Source organism: Anomaloglossus baeobatrachus, chromosome 4 (assembly GCF_048569485.1).
Source record: "Anomaloglossus baeobatrachus isolate aAnoBae1 chromosome 4, aAnoBae1.hap1, whole genome shotgun sequence".
Taxonomy (NCBI): Eukaryota; Metazoa; Chordata; class Amphibia; order Anura; family Aromobatidae; genus Anomaloglossus; species Anomaloglossus baeobatrachus.
This window is the reverse complement of record NC_134356.1, coordinates 149,673,751-149,701,493: the sequence shown is the minus strand read 5'-3', so window position 1 is coordinate 149,701,493 and position 27,743 is coordinate 149,673,751. Positions and strand designations below refer to the sequence as shown.

Below are 27,743 nucleotides of genomic sequence, written 5' to 3'. Positions count from 1 at the left end.
CCTCTGCCCCCTACCTGAAATTAATTGTCATTAGTGACGTCCATTTCAGGGGCTGAACTAGTCCCTGCTCTATTGAGTATATGCCAGCTGTCAGTTACAACGGATGCTCAGTAGAATCTTGTAAATGTGTAGAATTCTTCCCAGTGCACAATGGCAGTGCACTCCCTCGCCGCCTCTGATTACAAGTGACAAGCTGGCAGCAGACCGCACTATCAGTGTACATGTTAAGTAAAGAATGAACAAGCAGAGACCAGTGCCATGCCCACAAGTGACGTCACTTCTGAACAGAGCTGGCGAAGGAGTGCACTCTTATTGTGCACTGAGAAGAATAGTGCACAGTGACAAGATTCTACTGAGCATCTGTTGGAATTGACAACTGGTGCATGCAAAGTAAAACACGGTTTAGCCCGGCCCCTGAAGTCTAAGTCACTGATGATGCTTTGTTTCAGCAAGAGGGCAGAGGCTGCAGATTGACCAGAGTCTCTGCCCCTTAATGACGTTTGAGTATCCCAGGGTGCATTGGGGATTTTCAAACAAAGTGTCATCAGAGAGGAAGTAGTAAAACAATAAAGCAGAGTAGTGAGGGAATTTTTCATTAACGTATATTAGAAAAAAAGATTGGATTATAACAGATTTAGAAGTAAAGTAGAATTTAGTTTTGGACCACCTTTTTTTATAAACTGTTTATTTATTTGCAAGAGTTTTCATTTGAAAACATAAAAGTGTAAAGTTACAATTCAGAAATTTTCAACAAGTTTGACAAGACTTTTAGACAGGGGAGACTCAGGGAAAGGTAGGGAAGGAAAGGGCATGAGGGGGTGTTTGTCATATTTTGCATGTAATACGTCTGTTCAGCACATCAAAGTTTATAAACTGTGTTCTCTGGCGGTTAAGTGTGATTATTCTTGGACCACCTTTTTAATGAATTAGAACCAATATGTATAGGTCTCTTATCAGGGGCCACTGCTTTGTGCTTGCCCCCAGGCCAAAATTTTCCAGCCAGCCCCTGATTCCCAGCCAGGCTGAGTGTCAGACTGTCAGCGTCTGCAGCTCAGCGCCGGCGCGTCGTGTACACTGCAGTGTCCCAGAAGCTGCTCCTGCTCTGTTGTTCCTCTCTCTGGCTCAACTTGCTTGTGCCCCTGGCTGACGTACAGCCAGAGAGAGGAGCTTTGGAGGCAGGCGGGCAGGCGGCAGCATTGGTGGTTGTACTGCTCACAGGCGGCTCAGCATGGCGTCTGCACCTGGCAGAGACTCAGATGGACACAACGCACACAGTTACAAAACAGGAGCACAGCACTGCCTAGACTGGTGCTCTGCAGATGGATCCGCGCCCCGGTAATAGTTTACTTACTGGACTAGTAGATGTAGAGCCTGGCTAGAATAAAGAATAATTCATAATGTGTATATACGTCCCTAATAACTTGTATGCCAGCCCCCAGTAACTTATATGTCCCTCCAGTAACTTGTATGTCCCCCGAGACGTGCGTTGTATATTATGTTAATATTTTATTGTATTTTTTTATCGGGTGGGGGGCCCTATTCAGTCTTTTGCTATGGCTATATTCACTGCCTTCCACGCATCATCATCAGCGCGGGGGGCAGTGAATAAGTATGGTATACTCACCGTTCCCCTGCAGCACCGCGATGTCCTCCCGTCTGCTGGCCAGCTGATCTGTGTAGAGAACGGTGAGCACAGGGATGATGTCATCGCTCTGCACACCGCTAGTCTCCACACACATCAGCGAGCCGACAGACAGGAGGACATCGCGATGCTGCAGGTGAACGGCTCCACACAGGTCAGCGGCACTGCTGCTGACACAGAGAGGACAATGATCGATCTTGCTGGAGTGAGAAAAGGTGAGTATAAACGTTTATATTTTTTCTGTGCCATAGGATACAGGCCATATAGCAGGATAGGGTATATAGCAGGATGAGGGCATATACCAGGATGGGGGTATATTATGAGCAGGATGGGGGTATATAGCAGGATGGGGGTATATTATGAGCAGGGTGGGGGTATATAGCAGGATGGGGGTATGTTATGAGCAGGATGGGGGTATATAGCAGGATGGGGGTATATTATGAGCAGGATGGGGGTATATATCAAGATGGGGATATATATCAGGATGGGGGTATATTATGAGCAGAGTGGGGGTATATAGCAGGATGGGGGTATGTTATGAGCAGGATGGGGGTATATAGCAGGATGGGGGTATATTATGAGCAGGATGGGGGTATATAGCAGGATGGGGTATATTATGAGCTGGATGCGGGTATATATCAAGATGGGGGTATATATCAGGATGGGGTTATATAGCAGGATGGGGGTATATAGCAGGATGGGAGTATATAGCAGAATAGGGGTATTTATCAGGATGAGGGTATATAACAGGATGGGGGTATTTATCAGGATGGGGGTATATATCAGGATGGGGGAATTTATCAGGATGGGGGCAATACCAGGATGAGGGACATATATGCAAGGATGGGGATCATATACAAGGCAGGAGGATCATTACCAATTTGGCGTACCTTAGTAGAGGATTTGGGGACATTACCCCCATAACAGTGTCAGCAGCAGATCCTCGCCCCATAACAGTGTGTCATGACCACATTTTTTGCTTAAAATTTTATTTTCCTCCTCTAAAAAACCAGGGTGTGTCTTGTAGTCCGGAAAATACGGTAATATTTGCCTATATGTTTCTCACTTCACTTCCCCAACTTAGAATATTAAGTGATGATACATCACACATAAATCAGATTACAAAAATATTTAACTACAGGTTGTAATGTAACAAAATAGGTAAAAAGTCAAGAGGATGCAAACTTTCACAAAGCACTGTAGTCACACAGGTAGTGTTCTCTTGGCAACTGGCAAACTCTGCTTCATCAAATAGACAGCCAGATAAGAAACGTGTGATTCCTCACTTCACAGAACACATATCACCTGATTTAGGCCCTATGCGCACACTGCAGTTTTTAATGCTTTTTTTGTTCATTTTGTGGAGACCTTTTAGTAACCACAAACTGCATGCTTTCAGATTTACTGTGACCACAAAAATGCAGCATGTTATTTTTTTTTGCATTTTCCCTACGTTTTTCACCCATTGGTGATAAAAAAAAATGCATGGTGAAAAACGCATTAAAAACTCACCAAAAATGGCTGGCCATGTGATGCTTTTTTTGGCCACCACAAAAATGCAGCGTGCAGACATAGCCTAATAGTCCAGTGATGGCATAATTTACATCACAGCAACAAGAGGGCAGCAGCTTTAGGCCCGTTTCACACGTCAGTGAAAAACACAGACGTTTTTCACTGGCGTGTAAAACACGCACATGTCCCTGCGTGTGCCGTGAATTTCGGCACACGTGGGTTGTCTAAGTGCAATCCGGGCTCCGTTCTCCGTGATTGCACTTAGAGATTCACTCACCTGCGCCCGCTGTCCATGGTGCTGAATCCTCCCGCGACGCAGCATCCGGCCGGCGGTGACCTCCGCAGCAGCTGCTTACGGGTCGGCTGTGTCGCGCATAATGAATATGCGCGACAGTAATCAGCCGTCTCAGAAGCAACAAGCTGCACGGGCTGCAGAGGACATCGCTGGACGCCGGGTGAGTTAAAATGTTTATTATTTTAAATGCACGGTTTTTTCTGGCACGTGTTTCACGGACCACACCACTGCGTGGTCCGTGGAACATCAGTGATGCCAGAAAAAAATGGACATGTCTCCGTGCAGCAATCACGCACACGCGGGTACGCTGCACGGAGACACGTGCAGTGATAAATCACTGACGTGTGAGCAGACCCATTCATTATAATGGGTCTGCGTATGTCAGTGATTCTGGTACGTTTAAAAAAAAGCATAAACGTACCAGAATCACTGACATGTGAAAGGGGCCTTACCCTGCCCAGGCCAAACGATCTAATGCACTGACAGGAAGCAGCAAAGCCCCCCAATAAAGATGGAGGCATCACAGGTACAAAACACTAAAGAAACAACCACTTACAAACTGCCAATGCATTATTATTATTATGATCACCATTGATTCCATGATGCTGAACATGAGATGGGGTTATATACATATACAAGTTACAGTAGACAGACTGGTACAGAGGGAAGAGGACCCTGCCCTTGCGGGCTTACATTCTATAGGAAATTCGGGAGGAGAAAGTAGCATGGAGGTAATGATTGCTTGGTGATAAAATTGCTCACAAAATAGACTTGTGTGGGGTGCCAATCACACATGTAGGTGCACAGTGTCTGGCTAGCAGCCTATTAGTTACGCCCATACTATTAGACTAGGTGGGCTGCCCAACACTATATAAGTTCACTATACAGGAATAGAGATCCCTACCCTATATATATATATATATATATATATATATATATCAGTGTAGGGACCCACATATACATACCACCCAATATTTAAAGATGAGAAAGAGAGACAAAGTATGCGGTGCGCGTAGTGCACCGCGGCAATTTAAGCCACGCCCCTAACCACACCCATTTTCAGCACTGTTGATCACATTGTTTAAGGCTGCGTGCCCACGATCAGTATTTGCAGCATTTTGGATGTAGCGTGTTTTTGCTGTGTCTAAAACGCTGCATTGTACAGTACAAGCACAGTGGAGGGATTTCTAGAAATCTCCTGCCCATTGTGCTTGTTTTTTCTTCAGCAAACACTGACCTGCGGAGCGTCTTTCCAGACTGCATCATATCAATTGTTTGCTGCAGTTGCATGCGTCCTCCGTAGGGAGAACACAGAAGGAGACCGCAGCGCACTGAACCCTAATCGTGGGCACAGGCAGCTGCGTTCTCCTGCAGAGGAGACGTGCAGATCCGCAGGTCAGGACCAACTGCCTCCAGGACACAGTGAGTCCTGATCGTGGGCACAGGCATCTGTGTTCTCCTGCGGAGGAGATGTGCAGCCCCGCAGGTCAGGACCCGCTGCCTCCAGGACACAGCGAGTCCTAATCGTGGGCACAGGCAGCTGCGTTCTCCTGCGGAGGAGACATGCAGCCCCGCAGGTCAGGACCCGCTGCCTCCAGGGCACAGCGAGTCCTGATCATGGTTACAGGCAGCTGTGGTCTCCTGCGGAGGAGACGTGCAGCCCCGCAGGTCAGGACGCACTGCCTCCAGGACACAGCGAGTCCTGATCGTGGGCACAGGCATACACACATATACGGTACATATTTGAAGACAAATTCCCTAAAATACATATAAACAGACAAATCTATACACAGTCATCTGCACTGACATACATAGATATATACATCATACATATGCACACATTGGAGGTAATAATATGGGGAAGCCGGCAGCAGCACCTACCCCGCTTGTCTCTATCGAGCTCCTCCTCGGCATATGATCACTTGGCAACACTTTAACAGACCTAGCCATGCACAGTGCACACTGACACCGCTGTGTATGTATCACAAGGGATGATGGAGGTTTTATATACTCATATATATATAATACAGCACAGGAGGGGCTGGGGGCTACAATATATACAGCACAGGAGGGGCTGGGGGCTACAGTATACACAGCACAGGAGGGGCTGGGGGCTACAGTATACACAGCACAGGAGGGGCTGGGGGCTACAGTATATTCAGCACAGGAGGGGCTGGGGTTATAGACAGTACTTGAGGGGCATACATATTAGGCCTGTTTCAGATGTCAGTGATTCTGGTATGTACAGTTAGGTCCAGAAATATTTGGACAGTGACACAAGTTTTGTTATTTTAGCTGTTTACAAAAACATGTTCAGAAATACAATTATATATATAATATGGGCTGAAAGTGCACACTCCCAGCTGCAATATGAGAGTTTTCACATCCAAATCGGAGAAAGGGTTTAGGAATCATAGCTCTGTAATGCATAGCCTCCTCTTTTTCAAGGGACCAAAAGTAATTGGACAAGGGACTCTAAGGGCTGCAATTAACTCTGAAGGCGTCTCCCTCGTTAACCTGTAATCAATGAAGTAGTTAAAAGGTCTGGGGTTGATTACAGGTGTGTGGTTTTGCATTTGGAAGCTGTTTCTGTGACCAGACAACATGCGGTCTAAGGAACTCTCAATTGAGGTGAAGCAGAACATCCTGAGGCTGAAAAAAAAGAAAAAATCCATCAGAGAGATAGCAGACATGCTTGGAGTAGCAAAAGCAACAGTCGGGTACATTCTGAGAAAAAAGGAATTGACTGGTGAGCTTGGGAACTCAAAAAGGCCTGGGCATCCACGGATGACAACAGTGGTGGATGATCGCCGCATACTTTTTTGGTGAAGAAGAACCCGTTCACAACATCAACTGAAGTGCAGAACACTCTCAGTGAAGTAGGTGTATCTGTCTCTAAGTCAACAGTAAAGAGAAGACTCCATGAAAGTAAATACAAAGGGTTCACATCTAGATGCAAACCATTCATCAATTCCAAAAATAGACAGGCCAGAGTTACATTTGCTGAAAAACACCTCATGAAGCCAGCTCAGTTCTGGAAAAGTATTCTATGGACAGATGAGACAAAGATCAACCTGTACCCGAATGATGGGAAGAAAAAAGTTTGGAGAAGAAAGGGAACGGCACATGATCCAAGGCACACCACATCCTCTGTAAAACATGGTGGAGGCAACGTGATGGCATGGGCATGCATGGCTTTCAATGGCACTGGGTCACTTGTGTTTATTGATGACATAACAGCAGACAAGAGTAGCCGGATGAATTCTGAAGTGTACCGGGATATACTTTCAGCCCAGATTCAGCCAAATGCCGCAAAGTTGATCAGACGGCGCTTCATAGTACAGATGGATAATGACCCCAAGCATACAGCCAAAGCTACCCAGGAGTTCATGAGTGCAAAAAAGTGGAACATTCTGCAATGGCCAAGTCAATCACCAGATCTTAACCCAATTGAGCATGCATTTCACTTGCTCAAATCCAGACTTAAGACGGAAAGACCCACAAACAAGCAAGACCTGAAGGCTGCGGCTGTAAAGGCCTGACAAAGCATTAAGAAGGAGGAAACCCAGCGTTTGGTGATGTCCATGGGTTCCAGACTTAAGGCAGTGATTGCCTCCAAAGGATTCGCAACAAAATATTGAAAATAAAAATATTTTGTTTGGGTTTGGTTTATTTGTCCAATTACTTTTGACCTCCTAAAATGTGGAGTGTTTGTAAAGAAATGTGTACAATTCCTACAATTTCTATCCGATATTTTTGTTCAAACCTTCAAATTAAACGTTACAATCTGCACTTGAATTCTGTTGTAGAGGTTTCATTTCAAATCCAATGTGGTGGCATGCAGAGCCCAACTCGCGAAAATTGTGTCACTGTCCAAATATTTCTGGACCTAACTGTATGTGCTAGTTTTTATACGTACCAGAATCACTGACCTATGCAGACCCATCATAATCACACACATCAGTGATTTTTCACTGACCGTGTCTCCGTGCGGCGTACATGCGTATCCGTGATTGCCGCACAGAAACATGTCTGTTATTTCTCTGGCATCACTGATGTCCCACGGACCACACTATGGTGTGATCCGTGAAACACGTACCAGAAAAACACGGACATTTAAAATAAAAAGCTTTTTCAACTCACCTTCTCCAGCGATGCTGAGTTCGGCAGCTGCTCTCTGCTTATTCCTGGCCGGCTCATTATGGCATGCATATTCATTTATGCAGCCAGTGCCGACCCGGAAGCAGCTGCAGAGGTGAGAGAGCGGTGGCTGGATGCTGAATCGCGGGATTCTTCAGCACCACGGAGAGCAGGAGCGGGGGCAGGTGAGTATATGTCCATGTGCAATCACAGAATATGGATCACGTATCATGGATTGCACATGGACAACCACTGTGTGCCGTGAATCACGGAGTATGAAGGGACATATGCGTGTTTAACACGTCAGTGGAGAACGTCTGTGTTTTTCACTGAGGGGCATACATGTTACTAAGGGGTACACACATTATTGGAGGAAATACACTTTACTGTGGGGCATATAAATAACTGGTAGCATAGATATTACTAAGGGGCATATAGCTCTGGTGTTGGGGCTTATACAGCTCTGGGGGCACATACAGATCTGATTGGGGGGGCTGGGGGCACACAGATCTGGTGGGGGGGTAGCTGGAGGCATATATCTCTGGTGAGGAGAGGGCTGGGGCATACAGATCTGGTGAGGGGGGGCTGGGATACATCTGGTGGGAGGGGGCTGGAGGCATACAGACCTGGGGGGTGCTGGGGGGCATATAGATCTGGTGGGGGTGCTGGGGGGCATACAAATCTGGTGTGGGGGCTAAGGGGCATACAAATCTGGTGTGGGGGCTGGGGGTATACAAATCTGGCGTGGGGGTTGGGGGGCATACAGATCTGGTGAGGGGGGGGTGGCTGGAGGCATATAGCTCTGGTGAGGAGAGAACTGGGGCATGCAGATCTGGTGAGAGGGGGCTGGGGGATACAGATCTGGTGGGAGGGGGCTGGAGGCATACAGAGCTGGGGGGCATATAGATCTGGTGGGGTGGCTGGGGGGTATACAAATCTGGTGTGGGGGCTGGGGGGCATACAAATCTGGTGAGGGGGTAGTTGGAGGCATATAGCTCTGGTGAGGAGAGGGCTGCTGTGGCATACAGATCTGGTGAGGGGGGGCTGGGCGATACATATCTGGGAGGGGGCTGGAGGCATACAGAGCTAGGGGGTGCTGGGGGGGTATATAGATCTGGTGGGGGGCTGGGGGGCATACAAATTTGGTGATGGGGCCATACAGATGTGGTGAGGGCAGTGACTGGAGGCATATAGCTCTGGTGAGGAGGGGGTTGGGGCATACAGCTTTGGGTAGGTGGGGGGTCACATACAGCGTTCCTTGGTGTAAAGCTCCTCTTCCTGCAGTCTCTTTATCTGTGGACAGAGCTCAGCATGTTGCTCGGTAGCTCCACCCACAGATGCACTTCCGTGCACAAACAGCCCAGCAGTGAGCAGTGAGTGCACGCTGAGCTGCAGGTGTCGATTTAAAGTGCCGGCAGCCAGAGTGCTGCTGCCGCCCACCCATAACAGCGGCAGCACAGAGCCAGAGCAGTGAAGCAGCGCTCGGCTTTGCTCTGCTCATGTGCATTAGGAGGGGGAGAAAGTCAGACGGGGAGAGAGCGGGTGGGCGGAGCCACGGGACAAAAGCCTCACGATCGTGACACCGGGACACCCGCTGAAATCTGGGACAGTCCCGCTGTATCCAGAACGGTTGGGAGGTATGCATATATAATGACCCTTGACGCTGGGTTGTGGGCTTTTGTATTCTGGCCAAAATGTCAACTATTACCTTATATACAGTATATTTTATATATTTTTCTAGACATTATATTTTTATATAGGATGCAGCCAGGCCCTTTAATGTAGGCCTTGTAAACTGGGATCTCCATTCCTGTAGACTGTACGGGGGTAGTCAATGGTGGCGGGGCCCGACTCCTGGCAGTGTCAACTAATATGGCAGTGATGGTGGTGGTGATATTAATTAATAAAGTTTGTGGAATATTCGTGATGCCACCTGTGGATTGCGGCTATGGAGCCACCGCTGCTGAATGGGACCTCCGGGGCTGATGGATTAGCAGCTGGGATGGTTCTGCTCCCCACAGGTGAAGCGGTACCTCAGGGCAACCGTTGGTGCTTGTAAGAGTCTATGGTGGTGTTGAAGATGGTGCAGTGCAGGCGAAATAATGGAGGCAACACCAGGGGGTGCAGTTTCAAGATGTTTACTCACAGTTCCAGGGCTGCAGCACACTGGGGCCTGTTGTGAATGTTAGTTATGTTTTGGCTGCTGGGAGGCTCCCTCTGGTGGCCAGGAATGGTTTGGACAGAGACCAGGTGTGTTGTGCAGTGGGTGTTTCCTTTGCTAACTCTCTGCTTATTTAAGTCCTGGTCTGATTGCAGGCTGTTGCCAGGTGTCAGTTGTTCTTTGTATTTTCAGCCTGCTTAATCCTGCTCTACACCACATCATCTCCAGATAAGTGCTTGCTCTTTATTTATTGCCTGGTTCTTTTGCTTATCTGGGTTTGTCATTTGTTGTGGTTGGTTTCAGTTTATTTCCTTCCAGGGATTTTCCCCCTCAGTGGATTGTTGAGCAACTCCCTGCAGTTCTGTGTGGAGTATAGCTCCTTTGGGTTCATGTGTTTGTGGCTTGTTGAATTTGTTATAATTCTTGTTTTCTGTTCATTGGTATGACAAGGGCACCTGGTATAGGACGGAGTTCAGATCGAGCGATCTGAGGGCCTTTTTGTACTATCAGGAAGTTGGTATTTTGCAGGGTTTTTCTCTGGCCACCATCAGTCCCTTTCCTGTCCTTTCCTATTTTAGTCAGCGGGGGCCTCACCTTTTGCTAATCCTGTCATCTACCTGTGTATTGTGTTTTTCCTATATCACTGCAGTCTTGGAATGTGGGGGGCTTGCTATTCTTGTCTATTTTCTGAGGCAGAGAGTTATTCATCTTTCCTACCTTTAGGATAGTTAGTTCTCCGGCTGGGTTCGCGGTGCACAGGATGTTAGTTCACCCCTCGGCTACTTCTAATTGTGATGGTTAGTAAGGGGATGGCGGCCAGATTAGTTGCCAATGCTCTTGTCACCTTTTTGCCAATGATTTGTGATGGTCTTCCATGGTTCCGGATCATAACAGTACATCCGGCCAACAAATTTAAAGGGTACTCTTAAGAAGGAAAAAAAAAAAAAAAAGCTGCTGAGAAAACAATTTTATTTTTTTTTTGGTATTTTTCCTCTTCTTCTTTGGGTTCTGTGGAAGATTTCTTTTGTCCAGCATGGATGAATTGGGTGAGCGTGTTGCTCATCTTGATGCTAATGTTCGTCGTATAGAGTCTTTTCTTGCGCAGACTCCCCTTGCAGAGCCTAAGGTTCCTGTTCCTGAATTTTTTTCGGGAGATAGGTCGAGATTTTTGAGCTTCAAAAATAATTGTAAATTATTTTTTGACCTGCACCCTAAGTTCTCAGGGAGTCCCGTACAGCAGGTTAAGATTGTCATCTCCTTGCTGCGTGGTGACCCTCAGGACTGGGCCTTCTCTTTAGCGTCTGATGATCCGATTCTCAATGATGTGGACTCCTTTTTTCAGGCCTTGGGATTATTATATGACGAACCCAATATTGTGGACCAAGCAGAAAAGGTCTTGTTGTCCTTAACTCAGGGTTTGGATTCTGCAGAAACGTTTTGTCAGAAATTTCGTAAGTGGGCGGTCCTTACCAAATTGAATGATCATGCGCTTGCGGCTCTTTTTCGCAAGGGTATTGCGGATGCTGTGAAGGATGTAATGGTAGGATTTCCCGTCCCTTCTGGTCTAGATGCCTCTATGACCTTAGCGATTCAGATTGATAGGCGTTTACGTGAGCGCAGGAAGATACCTGCTGGTTTTGTGCCTGTGGAACAGCCTTTGGAGCCTATGGAGTGTGATAGGGTCCTTTCAAATGCTAGTCGGCAGGGGTTCAGATGGAAGAATAGACTGTGCTTCTATTGTGGAGACGCTTCTCATAACATCTCTTTCTGCCCTAAACGTGAAAGGAGATTGGCTACTTCTGTTACTGTGGGTTCTTTGCAACCAAAGTTTCTTTTGTCTGTCACATTAATTTGCTCATTGTCTTCCTTTTCTGCATTTGCCTTTGTGGACTCAGGGGCAGCGCTCAATTTGATGGATTTTGGGTTTGCTAGGGATTGTGGTTTTCCCATGGTCCCTTTGCAAACTCCTATTCCTTTAAGGGGCATTGATGCTACCCCTTTGGCAGAACATAAACCCCAATTTTGGACCCAGGTGCCTATGAGAGTTGCACCAGCGCATCAGGAAACTTGTACATTTTTAGTATTGCATATTCGACAGGATACCTTGGTTCTGGGATTTCTGTGGTTGCAGACCCATAATCCGGTTCTTGACTGGAGATCCTTGTCGGTAGCTAGTTGGGGTTGTCAAGGTTTGTATCAGGACCTTTCCGTGTTGTCCACGTCTGCTTAGGCAGTTGATGTTCTGGCTTTCTTGTCTGATTTCCGTGATGTATTTAATGACCAGGAATCTGATTCTCTGCCCCCACACCGGGACTGTGACTGTGCCATTGAGTTGGTGCCCGGTTGTAAATTTCCCAAGGGGCGGATTTTCAACTTGTCTGTGCCCGAACATGATGCCATGTGGTCATACATCAGAGAATCATTGGAGAAGGGGCACATTCGGCCCTCATCTTCTCCTTTGGGTGCTGGCTTCTTCTTTGTTGCTAAGAAAGATGGTTCGTTGAGGCCTTGTATTGATTACCGTCTTCTTAATAAAATTACGGTCAAATATCAGTACCCTTTGCCTCTGATGTTTGATCTGTTCTCTAAAGTTCAGAGTGCCAAATGGTTTACGAAACTGGATCTCAAGGGTGCGTATAATCTCATCCGTATTAAGGAGGGTGATAAATGGAAGACGGCTTTTAATACTCCTGAGGGGCATTTTGAGTACCTAGTGATGCCTTTTGGGCTCACTAATGCACCCTCCGTCTTCCAGGCCTTCATGAATGATATTTTTCGGGACTTTATTGGTAAATTTTTGATTGTGTATTTGGATGACATCTTGATTTTTTCTGATGATTGGGACTCTCATGTTGGGCAAGTACGGGATGTTTTTCAGATACTTAAGGATAATGCACTGTACGTTAAGGGGTCAAAGTGCCTCTTTGGGGTGCAAAGGATTTCCTTTTTGGGCTTCATCCTGTCTCCCTCCGCAATTGAAATGGACCCAGTTAAGGTTCAGGCTATTTACGACTGGGTGCAACCGACTTCTCTAAAATCCCTGCAGCGGTTTTTGGGGTTTGCTAATTTTTACCGTAAATTTATAGCCAATTTTTCTGCCATTGGCAAACCTCTGACAGATTTGACAAAGAAAGGAGCTGATGCTGAGCATTGGACCCCTGAGGCTATTGTGGCCTTCCAGGAGCTAAAAAGGTGATTCACTTCTGCCCCAGTTCTGCAGCAACCTGATGTGTCTCGCCCATTTCAAGTTGAGATCGATGCCTCAGAGATCGGAGCAGGTGCTGTTCTGTCTCAACGAGACACTACTTCGGGTAAACTTAAGCCCTGTGCCTTTTTCTCTCGGAAGTTTGCTCCTTCTGAATGGAATTATGATGTGGGGAACCGGGAATTATTGGCTATGAAGTGGGCATTTGAAGAGTGGAGGCATTGGTTGGAGGGGGCTAGGCATCAAGTTGTGGTGCTCACGGACCACAAGAATCTCATCTATCCGGAATCGGCCAAGAGGTTGAATCCTCGTCAGGCCAGGTGGGCTTTGTTTTTTACCCGGTTTAATTTTGTGGTCTCTTTTTTGCCGGGCACCAAGAATGTTAAGGCCGATGCCCTTTCCAGGAGTTTCTGCGCTGACTCTTTGGAGGTTGTCGAACCGTCTACTATCCTGAATGATGGTGTAGTTTTCTCGGCTATTTCGCCTGATCTGTAGTTGGCACTGGCGGAATTTCAGGGGGATAAACCTGAGAGATGTCCTACAGGGAAACTGTTTGTCCCAGACCAATGGAGAGACAGAGTTGTCTCTGAGGATCATTGCTCTGTTTTGGCGGGTCATTCTGGCATTTTTGGTACTCGGGATCTTGTGAGACGCTCTTTTTGGTGGCCTTTCCTGTCCCGAGATGTCCGTCGTTTTGTGCAGTCGTGTGGAGTTTGTTCTAGGTCCAAGCCTTGTTGTTCACGTTCTAGTGGGCTATTATTGCCTTTGCCTGTACCTAAGAAACCTTGGACGCACATCTCTATGGATTTTATTTCAGAGCTTCCCGTCTCTCAGAAAATGACTGTGATTTGGGTGATCTGTGACAGATTCTCCAGGATGGTCCACTTGGTTCCCCTATATAAGTTGCCGTCTACATCAGAGTTGGTGCCTTTGTTTTTCCAACATGTTGTTCGTTTGCATGGTATTCCCAAAAACATTGTTTCTGACAGGGGGTGCAGTTTGTATCCAGGTTTTGGAGGATCTTTTGCTCCAAATTGGGTGTTCAGCTGTCTTTCTCCTCGGCGTTTCATCCTCAGACCAATGGTCAGACTGAAAGGGCTAACCAGACCCTGGAGACCTATTTACGGTGTTTTGTTTCTGCGGATCAGGATGACTGGGTTTCGTTTTTGCCTTTGGCTGAATTTGCCCTTAACAATAGAGCTAGCTCTACCACGTTGGTGTCCCCCTTTTTCTGCAATTTTGGGTATCACCCTAGGTTCCTCTCAGGGCAGCTTGAGGCGTCTGACTGTCCGGGGGTGGATTCGGTGGTCAACAGAATGCAGCAGATTTGGGGGAAGGTAGTGGATAAATTGTTTCAGTCCCAAGAAACTGCCCAAAAGTTTGCCAACCGGCATCGGACTGTTTGTCCCCGATTTAAAGTAGGGGACATGGTGTGGTTGTCCTCTAAAAATATTCCTATGAGAGTTCCGTCTCCTAAATTTAAGCCCAGATTTATTGGACCTTATAAGATTTCGGAGATTATTAACCCTGTATCTTTCCGTTTGACTCTGCCTGCGTCATTTAAGATTCACAATGTCTTCCATAAGTCCTTGTTGAAGAAACATGTGGAGCCGGCAGTTCCTGCAGCAGCGCCTCCTGACCCTGTTTTGGTACAAGGGGATCTGGAGTATGAGGTTGAAAAGATTCTGGATTTCCGTCGCAGTAGGCATCAGCTTCAGTACCTTGTGAAATGGAAGGGTTATGGGCAGGAGGATAACTCTTGGGTTGTGGCTTCTGACATTCATGCGGACAGGTTGGTTCGCTCCTTCCATCATGCTCATCCCGAGCGACCCGGTGGCGTGGGTGAGGGTTCGGTGACCCCTCCTCAAGGGGGGGTACTGTTGTAAATGTTAGTTATGTTTTGGCTGCTGGGAGGCTCCCTCTGGTTGCCAGGAATGGTTTGGACAGAGACCAGGTGTGTTGTGCAGTGGGTGTTTCCTTTGCTAACTCTCTGCCTATTTAAGTCCTGGTCTGATTGCAGGCTGTTGCCGGATGTCAGTTGTTCTTTGTATTTTCAGCCTGCTTAATCCTGCTCTACACCACATCATCTCCAGATAAGTGCTTGCTCTTTATTTATTGTCTGGTTCTTTTGCTTATCTGGGTTTGTCATTTGTTGTGGTTGGTTTCAGTTTATTTCGTTCCAGGGATTTTCCCCCTCAGTGGATTGTTGAGGAACTCCCTGCAGTTCTGTGTGGAGTATAGCTCCTTTGGGTTCATGTGTTTGTGGCTTGTTGAATTTGTTATAATTCTTGTTTTCTGTTCATTGGTATGACAAGGGCACCTGGTATAGGACGGAGTTCAGATCGAGCGATCTGAGGGCCTTTTTGTACTATCAGGAAGTTGGTATTTTGCAGGGTTTTTCTCTGGCCACCATCAGTCCCTTTCCTGTCCTTTCCTATTTTAGTCAGCGGGGGCCTCACCTTTTGCTAATCCTGTCATCTACCTGTGTATTGTGTTTTTCCTATATCACCGCAGTCTTTGAATGGGGGGTGCTTGCTATTCTTGTCTATTTTCTGAGGCAGAGAGTTATTCATCTTTCCTACCTTTAGGATAGTTAGTTCTCCGGCTGGGTTTGCGGTGCACAGGATGTTAGTTCACCCCTCGGCTACTTCTAGTTGTGATGGTTAGTAAGGGGATGGCGGCCAGATTAGTTGCCAATGCTCTTGTCACCTTTTTGCCAATGATTTGTGGTGGTCTTCCATGGTTCCGGATCATAACAGGTGCCTTTGGATTGTTGGAATCCACTGTCAGGGACCTCCGCCGATCCCGGGTAATTTGGGGAGTAAAAGCCAGTGCAGACTGCTGTTGTGTCTCTTCCCTCAGCTGTCTTCAAAGCCTTGACTTTTCTGGATAAACCTGTCTTGGCCTCCACTATAGGTTCTGGACAAGGAGGCTTGCCTGGATAGTACTCTGCCCTCTTCCCAGGGGTTCTACAGTGGGATGTGGCCCTGGGCGCTTGCAACCACCCTGAGCCTCGGTATTCACCTTTGGAAATGACTTCTCTTTCTCCAGTTTCTAGGGACCGTTCCCTGTATGCAGCCTGACCCCTCCACCCGATGACTTAGTGGAACAGGCCACAAGCTTGAAAGCCTTGCAGTGCCCCTGGAATCCTTTCTGTAGTTCTCTGCTGTGGTGTCACCTTGGCCTAGCTGGGCCCCAGGGTCTCCACCAGGAAGCGTCACTTTCTCTTGCTGTTCTGAGGTTTTAACCTCCCTCTCTGTTTCACTCCTCACTGCTCTCCTCTCTCAGACTACCTAACCTTGACCTTCCTGAGTCTGCTCTACTCTCTGCTGGCTCTTCCCACCTTCCCAGTTGCCAGACCCTACCCTATGGGAGAAGGGATGGGTCTTACGGCCCCCCCAGCATGCAGCATGGGGGGTAGCTGCCACTATCCCCGGTCCCTGTGTGTGCCTAACAATGGGTGTAGAGTGAATTTGCCTGTGAAACGGCGTTTACTCCTTTCCTTACCCAGAATGGAACATCACACCTCTGGCTGAGGTACAATGTCTCTGTTGCGACAGAAGCCTCAGGGGTGCCTCATATAGTGCACTTATATAGTGCCGGGCAGCCCGCCTAGTCTAATAGTATGGGTTTAACTCATAGGCTGCTAGCCAGACACTGTGCACCTGCATGTGTGAACAGTACCTCATACAAGTCTATTTTGTGTGCAATTTAATTACCAAGCAATCACCACCTCCATGCATTGGTAGTTTGTGAGTAGTTGCTTCTTTAGTGCTTTGCACTTGTGATGCCTCCATCTTTATTGGGGAGCTTTGCTGCATCCTGTCTGTGCATTAGATCCTTTGACCTGGGCAGGGTAAAGCTGCTGCCCTCTTGTTGCTGGGAGTAATTGCTGAATTTTTGGAGGAAATTATATTCCTCTTTTTGTTACTTTTTTTTATACATCAGTTACATGCAATATGCTTGGTCATGTAACGCTTGCATGCAGCTCCTTGGCAATGGAAATCCATGCCATAAAGCTCCTGAGGTATAGTTTTTCTGTTGATATCCTTTGCTGATATATTAGCTTGTAAAGTTTATATAGTAACTGGAGCAGCAGATGCTGAGGTGTTTTTAATGACACACTCTGCTCTACTCCCTTCTCTTCCTTGTAATGCTGACAATAAGATCAGTAAAAAGAGCTGAGCTATGAGTCTTTACATGTCTCACATGGAGAAAGCTAAAGGTACCGTCACACTAGCAACGCTCCAGCGATCCCACCAGCAACCTGACCAGGCAGGGATCGCTGGAGCGTCGCTACACGGGTTGCTGGTAAGTTGTCACACAGGCAGATCTCACCAGCAACCAGTGACCAGCCCCCAGCCAGCAGCGACGCGTGGAAGCGATGCTGCGCTTGGTAACTAAGGTAAATTTCGGGTAACCAACCCGATATTTACCTTGGTTACCAGCGCACACCGCTTAGCGCTGGCTCCCTGCACTCCTAGCCAGAGTACACATCAGGTTAATTACCCGATGTGTAGTCTGGCTATGTGTGCAGATAGCAGGGAGCCGGCACTGACAGCATGAGAGCGGCGGACGCTGGTAACAAAGGTAAATATCGGGTAACCAAGGAGAGGGCTTCCTGGTTAACCGATATTTACATTGGTTACCAGCGTCCGCAGAAGCAGGCTCCCTGCTCACTGCACATTCAGTTGTTGCTCTCTCACTGTCACACACAGCGATGTGTGCTTCACAGCAGGAGAGCAACAACTAAAAAATGGTCCAGGACATTCAGCAACAACCAACGACCTCACAGCAGGGGCCAGGTTGTTGCTGGATGTCACACACAGCAACATCGCTAGCAACGTCTCAAAGGTCGTGCCTCAGCAGCGATGTTGCTAGCGATGTTGCTTAGTGTGACTTGGCCTTTAGTCTGACATTCTTTGGGGGCATGTTGTTTCTTTTTTGCATGAAACTGCCTGCTTATGATTGGACAATGTCATGCAGAGGAAAAATGAACATCCCCAGAGGTGAATCTATGCTAACACCCACTTGGTTTTAGTGAAAAATCTGAACGTTACAAAAATATCTCAACAACACAGGTAAGAAATTACAAAATAAAAATGTTTTAATCAGCTCTGAAGCCGCTATTACATGATGTGCCCAGTTTAACATAATAAAATTGTTAAAAGGTCCTCTTTAGTACAACAAATTTTATGTGCTTCCAGTAATTTTTTTTTTGAGCATAAAGTCCCTGACAGAAGTTATGTCGCATATCCATGTTATGTAAATAAAAGCTTAGTTATAACCTGACTTTAAATTCATCCATTGGTTTTATAAATTGCTCTTTTGAAAGCTGAAACCCTCCCAAATTTGGTTTAGGTTATGAAAATAAAGTTGCTGCAAAGCTGAAATATTGATCATTTAATCAACACAGACAGGTCAGATTTTGGCAATACAAAAGTTTGGTTTCCTTGTCATATAATGCACCCAATCCTAGTTTACATCCTCACCTGTGCTCACTAAATGATTGGTTAATTAGTGGATGTGTATAAAAAGAGACCCAGCACCCCAGACCTTCACTTGAATTGTATCTTGACCTCTGACAACATGCCAAAAATCCACCTTGTGACCAAAGCCTTGATTATCAAGAGACTGAAGAACAGATCCACTGCAGAGGTGGCTGGCACCTTTAATGTGTTTCAGCATCAAGTACAAAGAAATAAAAAAAGATTTGAAGAGACTGGAGATGTTTTTGACAAGCCCAGGTCTGGCAGACCCCGCAAGACAACTGCTCAGGAGGAATGTTTGTTGGTTAGAAAATCAAAAGCCAGCCCCTCTTCCACTGCAGCAGAGCTCCAACAGGCCTGATCACCTCAAGTCCATGTGTCAACAAGAACAGTTTGTAGGATTCTGTCTCAAAATGGCCTCCATGTTCGAATCAGTGCCCAGAAGCCAGCATTAAACAAAAGGCAATTAAAAAACAATTTGCCAAGTCACACAACCTGCTAAACAGATGGACGCTGGAAAAGTGGCAGAAAGTGGATTTCTCTGATGAATCTTCAGTTGAATTACACCACAGCCGCTGCAAATACTGCAGGAGACCTACTGGAGCCCGTATAGATCCAGAAAACAGTTACGTTTGGTGGTGGAAAGATCATGGTCTGGGGTTACATTCAGTATGGGGGTGTGCGAAACATTTGCAAGGTGGAAGGCAATATCAATAGCCTAAAATATCAAGAAGTATTAGCTACCTCTTACATTCCCAATCATAAAAGGGGTCAAATTCTGCAGCTGGATGGTGCTCCATCTCATACATCCATCCCTACAACAAAGTTCCTCCGGCAAAGAAGATCAAGGTGCTCAAGGACTGACCAGCCCAGTCACCAGACATGAACATCATTGAGCATGTTTGGGGTAGGATGAAAGAGGAAACTTGGAAGACAAAACCAAAGAATCTAGATGAAATCTGGGAGGCATGTAAGACTGCATTCTTTGCTATTCCTGATGACTTCATTAATAAATTGTATGAATCATTGTTGAACCGCATGGATTCAGTCCTTCAAGCTTATGGAATCACTCAAAATATTAAATATGGCTTTAATAGCACCACACATTCATTCACCAATGTTATGCAACATATCGTTGTATTAGAAGTTAATTATTTGTTTGAATTTCACATTAGTTTCTGTGGGCGACAAAACTTTTGTCTTGCCAAAATGTATCATAGTATCATAGTTTTTAAGGTTGAAGGGAGACTCTAAGTCCATCTAGTTCAACCCGTAGCCTAACATGTTGATCCAGAGGAAGGCAAAAAAAACCCAATGTGGCAAACAAGTTCCAATGGGGAAAAAATTTCCTTCCTGACTCCACATCCGGCAATCAGACTAGTTCCCTGGATCAATACACTGTCATAAAATCTAATATACATAACTGGTAATATTACATTTTTCAAGAAAGGCATCCAGGCTCTGCTTAAATGTTAGTAGTGAATCACTCATTACAACATCATGCGGCAGAGAGTTCCATAGTCTCACTGCTCGTACAGTAAAGAATCCTCGTCTGTGATTATGATTAAACCTTCTTTCCTCAAGACGTAGCGGATGCCCCCGTGTTCCAGTCGCAGGCCTAGGTGTAAAAAGATCTTTGGAAAGGTCTCTGTACTGTCCCCTCATATATTTATACATTGTGATTAGATCCCCCCTAAGCCTTCGTTTTTCCAAACTAAATAACCCCAAGTTTAATAACCTGTCTTGGTATTGCAGCCCACCCATTCCTCTAATAATCTTGGTGGCTCTTCTCTGCACCCTCTCCAGTTCAGCTATGTCCTTCTTATATATCGGTGACCAGAATTGTACACAGTATTCTAAGTGCGGTCGCACTAGTGACTTGTACAGAGGTAGAACTATATTTTTTTCATGAACACTTATACCTCTTTTAATACATCCCATTATTTTATTAGCCCTGGCAGCAGCTGCCTGACACTGTCCACTAAAGTGAAGTTTACCATCCACCCATACACCCAAGTCTTTTTCTGTGTCTGTTTTACCCAGTGTTCTACAATTAAGTACATAATCATAAATGTTATTTCCTCTACCCAAGTGCATGACCTTACATTTATCTACATTAAACTTCAATTGCCACTTCTCAGCCCAATCCTCCAATTTACATAAATCTCCCTGTAATATAAAATTATCCTCCTCTGTATTGATTACCCTGCAGAGTTTAGTATCATCTGCAAATATTGAAATTCTACTCCGCATGCCCCCAACAAGGTCATTTATAAATATGTTGAAAAGAAGCGGGCCCAATACTGACCCCTGTGGTACCCCACTATGAACTGAGACCCAGTCCGAGTACGTACCATTAATAACCACCCTTTGTTTCCTATCAGTGAGCCAGTTTTTAACCCAGTTACACATATTTTCCCCTATCCCCATTATTCTCATTTTATGTATCAACCTTTTGTGTGGCACCATATCAAAAGCTTTTGAAAAGTCCATATACACAACATCCACTGCATTTCCCTGGTCCAGGCTTGAACTTACCGCTTCATAGAAGCTGATCAAATTAGTTTGACAGGATCGATCCCTCATAAACCCATGTTGATACTCTGTCATAAGGTTATTTTTCTTGAGATACTCCAGTATAGCATCTCTCAAGAAACCCTCAAGGATTTTACCAACCGTAGAGGTTAAACTTACCGGCCTATAATTTCCCGGCTCAGTTTTTGTCCCCTTTTTGAATATTGGCACCACATTTGCTATGCGCCAGTCCTGCGGTACCGACCCTGTTATTAAGGAATCTGAGAAGATTAAAAATAATTGTCTATCTATCACAGAACTCAATTCCTGTAGTACTCTGGGGTGTATGCCATCCGGGCCCGGAGATTTGTCAACCTTAGTGATTTCGAGGCGGCGGCGTACTTCCTGCTGGGTTAAGCAGGTAATATTCAAGGGTGAATTTATGGTATCACTCGTCATGTCATCTGCCATGGCATTTTCTTGTATAAAAACCGTAGAAAAAAAGTCATTCAGCAGGTTGGCTTTACCCTCATCCCCTTCCACCATTTCACCAAGACTATTTTTAAGGGGGCCAACACTATCGCTTTTCAGTTTTTTACTGTTTATGTAGTTAAAGAATATTTTAGGATTATTTTTACTTTCTCTCGCAATGAGTCTCTCTGTCTCAAACTTAGCTAACTTAATTTGCTTTTTACATATTTTATTTAATTTTCTATAATTATATAATGTCTCATCACTACCTACCCTCTTTAATTCTTTTAAGGCTTTCTGTTTTTCTTTTATTGCTTCCCTTACAGCTCTATTTAGCCATAGGGGTTTCCTCCTATTTCTAGCATGTTTGTTCCCATAGGGTATATTTTCTGCACAAGCCCTATTCAGGATGCTCATAAAAGTCTCCCATTTGCTTTGTGTACTTTTATTACTTAGTACATCATCCCAGTTTATTGCACTAAGATCATCTCTCAACCGTTTAAAATTTGCTTTCCTGAAGTTTAGTGTCCTTGTAGCCCCTCTACTATACATCTTACTAAAGAATACATGAAAACTTATTATTTTGTGATCACTATTCCCCAAGTAACCCCCAACTTGTATATTTGATATGCGGTCTGGCCTATTGGTTAGTACAAGGTCTAGTAGCGCTCCCCCTCTTGTGGGGTCCTGTACCATTTGTGAAAGGTAATTATCTTTCATTGTTATCAAAAATCTATTTCCTTTGCTGGAACTGCAAGTTTCTGTTCCCCAATTTATATCAGGATAGTTAAAGTCCCCCATAATAATTACCTCTCCGAGACTCGCTGCTTTATCAATTTGCTTTATGAGGAGATTCTCTACCTCTTCCATAATATTCGGCGTCTTATAACACACCCCTATCAGTATTTTATTATTCATTCCCCCCCCCTTATCTCCACCCATAGGGACTCTACATTCTCAGTACCCTCACATATGTTGTCACGCAGGATAGGTTTTAAGGATGATTTTACATATAGGATGATTTTACATGATATGATACATATAAGGATGATTTTACATATGTGACCTTTTTGTGTTGATTAAATGATCAATATTTCAGCTTTGCAGCAACTTTATTTATTTTCATAACCTAAACCAAATTTGGGAGGGTTTCAGCTTGCTAAAGAGTAATTTATAAAACCAATGGATGAATTTAAAGTCAGGTTATAATCTTTTACTTACATAACATGGATAAGCGACAGAACTTCTGTCAGGGACTGTATAAATCATTGTCTTGAATCTTTTTTTCACATAATAAAAACCATAGTGGTAAAATTACTCTGCATCTATTAAAAAAAGGTATTATAAAGTTGGGAGATTTTATACATCTCTTCTTAATGTACGAGTTAAGATAAATGATAAACTTGAATTACAATAGAATATATATTTTTTCTTATGTGTTTGTGACTTTTTGTACTAACCCCTTAGCATTTTAAGGTTTAATGTATCTTTGGGAAATGCAATTCTGCTGAGATTACATTGTGTTGTAAACCTTGAGCTGAACCTCCGCATTTCAAATAAAATAAACAGGAGTACAGTCTTGTGATCCCTTTGAAACCATACAAGTAACAACTCTGAAATGGTAATGTGTTTAAAGGTCCAGTCACACTAAGCAACTTACCAGCGATCCCAACAACGATAGGGATCGCTGGTAATTTGCTAGGAGGTTGCTGGTGAGATGTCACACTGCGACGCTCCAGCGATCCCACCAGCAACCTGACCTGGCAGGGATCGCTGGAGCGTCGCTACACAAGTTGCTGGTGAGCTCACCACAACCAGTGACCAGCCCCCAGCGCAGCGTGGAAGATGCTGCGCTTGGTAACTAAGGTAAATATCGGGTAACCAACCCGATATTTACCTTGGTTACCACCGCACGGAGCTACACGTGCAGAGAGCAGGGAGCAGCGCACACTGAGCGCTGGCTCCTTGCTCTCCTAGTTACAGCACACATCGGGTTAATTACCCGATGTGTGCTGCAGCTACATGTGCACAGAGCAGGGAGCAGCGCACACCGCTTAGCGCTGGCTCCTTGCTCTCCTAGTTACAGCACACATTGGGTTAATTAACCCGATGTGTGCTGCAGCTAAATGTGCACAGAGCAGGGAGCAGCGCACAATGCTTAGCGCTGGCTCCTTGCTCTCCTAGTTACAGCACACATCGGGTTAATTAACCCGATGTGTGCTGCAGCTACATGTGCACAGAGCAGGAGCCGGCACTGACAGTGAGAGTGGAGGAGGCTGGTATCGAAGGTAAATATCGGGTAACCAAGGACAGGGCTTCTTGGTTACCCGATGTTTACATTGGTTACCAGCCTCCGCAGAAGCCGGCTCCTGCTGCCTGCACATTTAGTCGTTGCTGTCTCGCTGTCACACACAGCGATCTGTGCTTCACAGCAGGACAGCAACAACTAAAAAATGGCCCAGGACATTCAGCAACAACCAACGACCTCACAGTAGGGGCCAGGTTGTTGCTGGATGTCACACACAGCAACATCGCTAGCAACGTCACAAAAGTTGTTCGTTACCAGCGATGTTGCTAGCGATGTTGCTTAGTGTGACGGGGCCTTAAGAAATCTGCTGTACATTATCATTGTACATTGCTTAGTTTTACGTATGTGTTTTTATCAAGTGATGAATTGATTCAGTTCTTGATTACCTGTGTTTCTGGAACTATAGGGTTCCGTCTGGGTGACGAACTGAAGAAAGTGGAAAGAGGTGAAGAGATAATAACAGGGTCTGGCCTTATAAAGCCACTTAAGTCACAGCTAGGAATAGAGTTTTCTTCAGTCTTCATTGCCAGAGTGTCCATTGCATAAAAGCTGTTCCACGGCAACCACACGGTTTTCTCCTGGCTTATGAAAGGGGCCCGCTCAAAGTGAAGAGTTAGAGAAGCTCCACCATTGGCTATTAAATCAAACCTATAAAATAAACACATAACAAAACTGAATAACATAAAAACTAAGCAATGTAGTCAGTATTTGTCTTTTGGCAATTGTTCTATGTTCTTTCTTGAAAATAAAAAAGCCACACTACTGCACTTCACATTTGATTGAACCTAGATTTTGAACGAATTATCACTAGCATTATTATGAAAGTAAACAAGATGACAGGCAGCCACACCGCTTCTTTGCCACAACTCAATTATTTAGAACAGCACAAATACCAAAACGTAGGTTGCATTAATCATTCATGTATTATGGGGATAATCAAAGTTACTTAGGACAGATATATACCCATAAGCTCCTGTGATGGTAAAAATTTAGTTAAATGAATGGGTCAGACAAATAGTCAATAATGCTATAGCATCAGGTTAGAAAATTGATGCTTACCCACCCAGGATGTCACTAATGATTTTAATAAAAAAAATCCACTATAAGCAAACAGTAAACAAAAAGTGCATGTTTTTTTTCCACAGGGCGTGGACAGTTTTCCTCCTACCATAAAAACGCAAAAGAAAAACATAAAATACTCAAACAAATAACAATTCACAGTGACAGTGGTCAGTCATGTACTAAGCAGATTTAATAAATAAATAAATATAATGGTCTCATCAACTCCAACTGATCCCAGGTGCAGAGTCTTTCCAAGCAAGGCAGGGTCCACAGTTATTAGTCAATACAACTAGCCCTGATAACTCATAGGGAAAATAACCACCCAAAGGCTCCCATCCTTACAAGGATGGTCCACAGCTAGCTATACTAGACTGGACCCCTACAATGACCCTTCATGCGTCCCGACGCGTTTCATCATATTGACTCCTCAGGGGACATACTATCATCTATGAAAAAAGGTCCTCCCACCCAGCTAACACAAAGCTATACTGCTGCTGAACAATAATGGGGTATTATAAAGTAACCAGAGAAATTAGAGTTTCTCAGTGTTAAGTCCTCAGTGTTAAGCTCACCTGAAGACAATCAGATTATTTCTGTATAGCAGGAAGCCAAACAAATAGTTGATAAGACAGGTGGTACCTTCATGGAGCACACAGCGTACATTACAAGCACATCGATAGCTAATATGATGTTGATGCGAGATGGCTGTCTAGCCCATCTTTCTGTCTCTGCTTCCTGAAACGCACACCTCGTGCATTCGCCATCGCACATGCACAATGATGGAGAATCTAGTAGTAGCGCGATATCATTTCCTGGAATGGAACAAGGATGTGACAGCCTAATGGAGCTCCAAGGGTACGCATTACGCATGTTCAAGATTCATCACCAAGGATACGGGGGGAGTATTAGGTACCGCGTATTGTATGCACTTTGCACCCAGACTCATTTGGAGTTGGTGAGACCTTTTCATTTATTCAATCTGCTTAGTACATGGCTGACCACTGTCACTGTGAATTATTATTTGGTTGAGTATTTTGTGTTTTTAGTTTGCGTTTGTATGGTTGGTTGACCACTGTCCACTCCCTGTGAAAAGAAAAAATGTGCTGCCCCTGCAGCGGCCGAACCGCTCGGATCCGGGGGTAGTTACTCATGGCTCGAGGGGTCTACGGACCCGGGGGCTAGGGGCCACTGTCAAATGGAAAGGGGAATATTTACAGGGGAGATATAGTTTGTGACACCACCCATGGTGTGTGGTAACAGGGAGTACCGCCGCTGCTGATAGGGGTACCCGGGGTTGATAGAATGGGAGCAGCCAGATGACGTTTCCCTCCACGAGTAGGGAAGGCCCCGGGACACTGGATGGTGGGGTGCAGGGGAGCGCAGGCTTGCTGGAAGCAAGGGAGGACCATGTGCTCACTCAGGCCGGTAATCATGGTGCTAGTTGATGTTTTGTAAAGTCATTACACACACATGCTGCAGGTGAACCAAAAGTCCCAGTGCACCGCTGCCGCTTGGGAAGGGGAGCACATCCAGGTATCCGCTCCCAATAGTATTGCTTTTGCTGTGTCCCAATTTAGTCTGACCTCTTGGAAGCTTTGACTCCTCAGCCTCTCACACTACTTCACTTTCCTGGGGGCTCCAACCCCGGTTCCCTCTCCCTTTTAGAGTTTTTTCTACACTTCCTCTCCCTTTGCTACCCTGGAGCTCACTGACTTGTCACCTCCCACCAGTCTGCCTGACCCTCAAGGTGGGCGGCACTCTCCTGCTAAACCTACCCACTGGCTTGTCTGTCCTGTACTGGTGTGAGTGTGGATTGGGGGTTTGAATGCGGTTGCATACCACTGGGTGGAACCTGGAACCAAGGAGGGTGGGTTCTGCACTATAAGGACAGGAGTGCAGCTCCCTGTGACACCCTGACCAGTGCAGGGGCGTCACATTCCCCCTTGGTTAAATGTAGCTCGTCCCCAAGCTACAGGACACAGTGAGGTTTATTAAACCTGCTCCTGTAAGGAGAAAAAGGGGTAACATTTTAATGACAGTTTCTCATCCCTCACAGGGGAGGCATATTCTTAAATGTTGCAAAAGAAAACCCACGGAGTCCACATTCCCCGTGTCCCGAATCCCTTCAACCCGCCACCCAAAAACACCTGGACCCGCCGCTTCCTACTTGGGTCCATGACAGGGTTAAAGTTCGGGCAAAAACAACAACCGTCAACAACATTGAGCAACAGCTGCTGGGGCAGCCTCCTCTTGCAGCTTTCCTTCCCCCAACCCGCCACCCCAACCACCCGGATCCCCAGTGCCACCTTCACTCACGTTGCTGCACTGTCCTGAGTTCCTTGGAGTTGTCCATGGTGATGGCTGCAGCTGCTCTCAGTCCTTCAGATGAACCAGGTAACCCTGTAAAGCCGTTACCCTTTGCAACATCCCCTACCAAGGGCCTCTGGTACCACCTCCTCGTGGTACACCGCTCCGGGCCCTGAGGCCTTTTTATTTTTATCAAAGCATTATAAAAGGTTCAACAAGGATGGCGCTTCTTGAAACATTAACTCCTTTGCCACCCTCCACCTCGGGGGCCAGATGGCCTTCTCCAATTAACATGGCAAGGTTCAACAAGGGTGACAAGTCCTGAAACAGTCATTTTTCAAACTTTCGACAAAACTGGTGAGTAGCCATCCTGGTTCAGCTACCACTACTGCATAAGGATTCCTGTGGCAACCACCGTGCGGCCGCGTGGCAGTGGAACCAGCATATTAACAGGCTTCACCTCCGCTGTGGTGAATAAAGAAGCTGACTGTTCCGCACCTGGGATTGCAGAGTCCGGGTGCTCTATATCGGGGTAGGGCCAGGCGATGCAACCGGGTCTGGTCGGGCCGGTGCAGGGACAAGCGCTGTCGTGGCCTGGTCAGGTGGCAAGGTCAGGGGCTCTGTAGCCTCCTCCTCA

General features: G+C 45.8%; 1 protein-coding gene across 6 annotated transcripts in view; it reads right to left on the bottom strand.

Moving 5' to 3' along the window:
* Nucleotides 1–27,743, bottom strand: part of TENM2 (teneurin transmembrane protein 2) — a 4,009,156-nt gene that overhangs the window by 944,098 nt on the left and 3,037,315 nt on the right. For all 6 annotated transcript variants that reach the window (XM_075344552.1, XM_075344547.1, XM_075344548.1 and 3 more), the window contains one exon: nucleotides 24,124–24,385. In XM_075344552.1, the coding sequence (XP_075200667.1) occupies nucleotides 24,124–24,385 (262 nt within the window). The remainder of the gene's footprint in view (nucleotides 1–24,123; nucleotides 24,386–27,743) is intronic.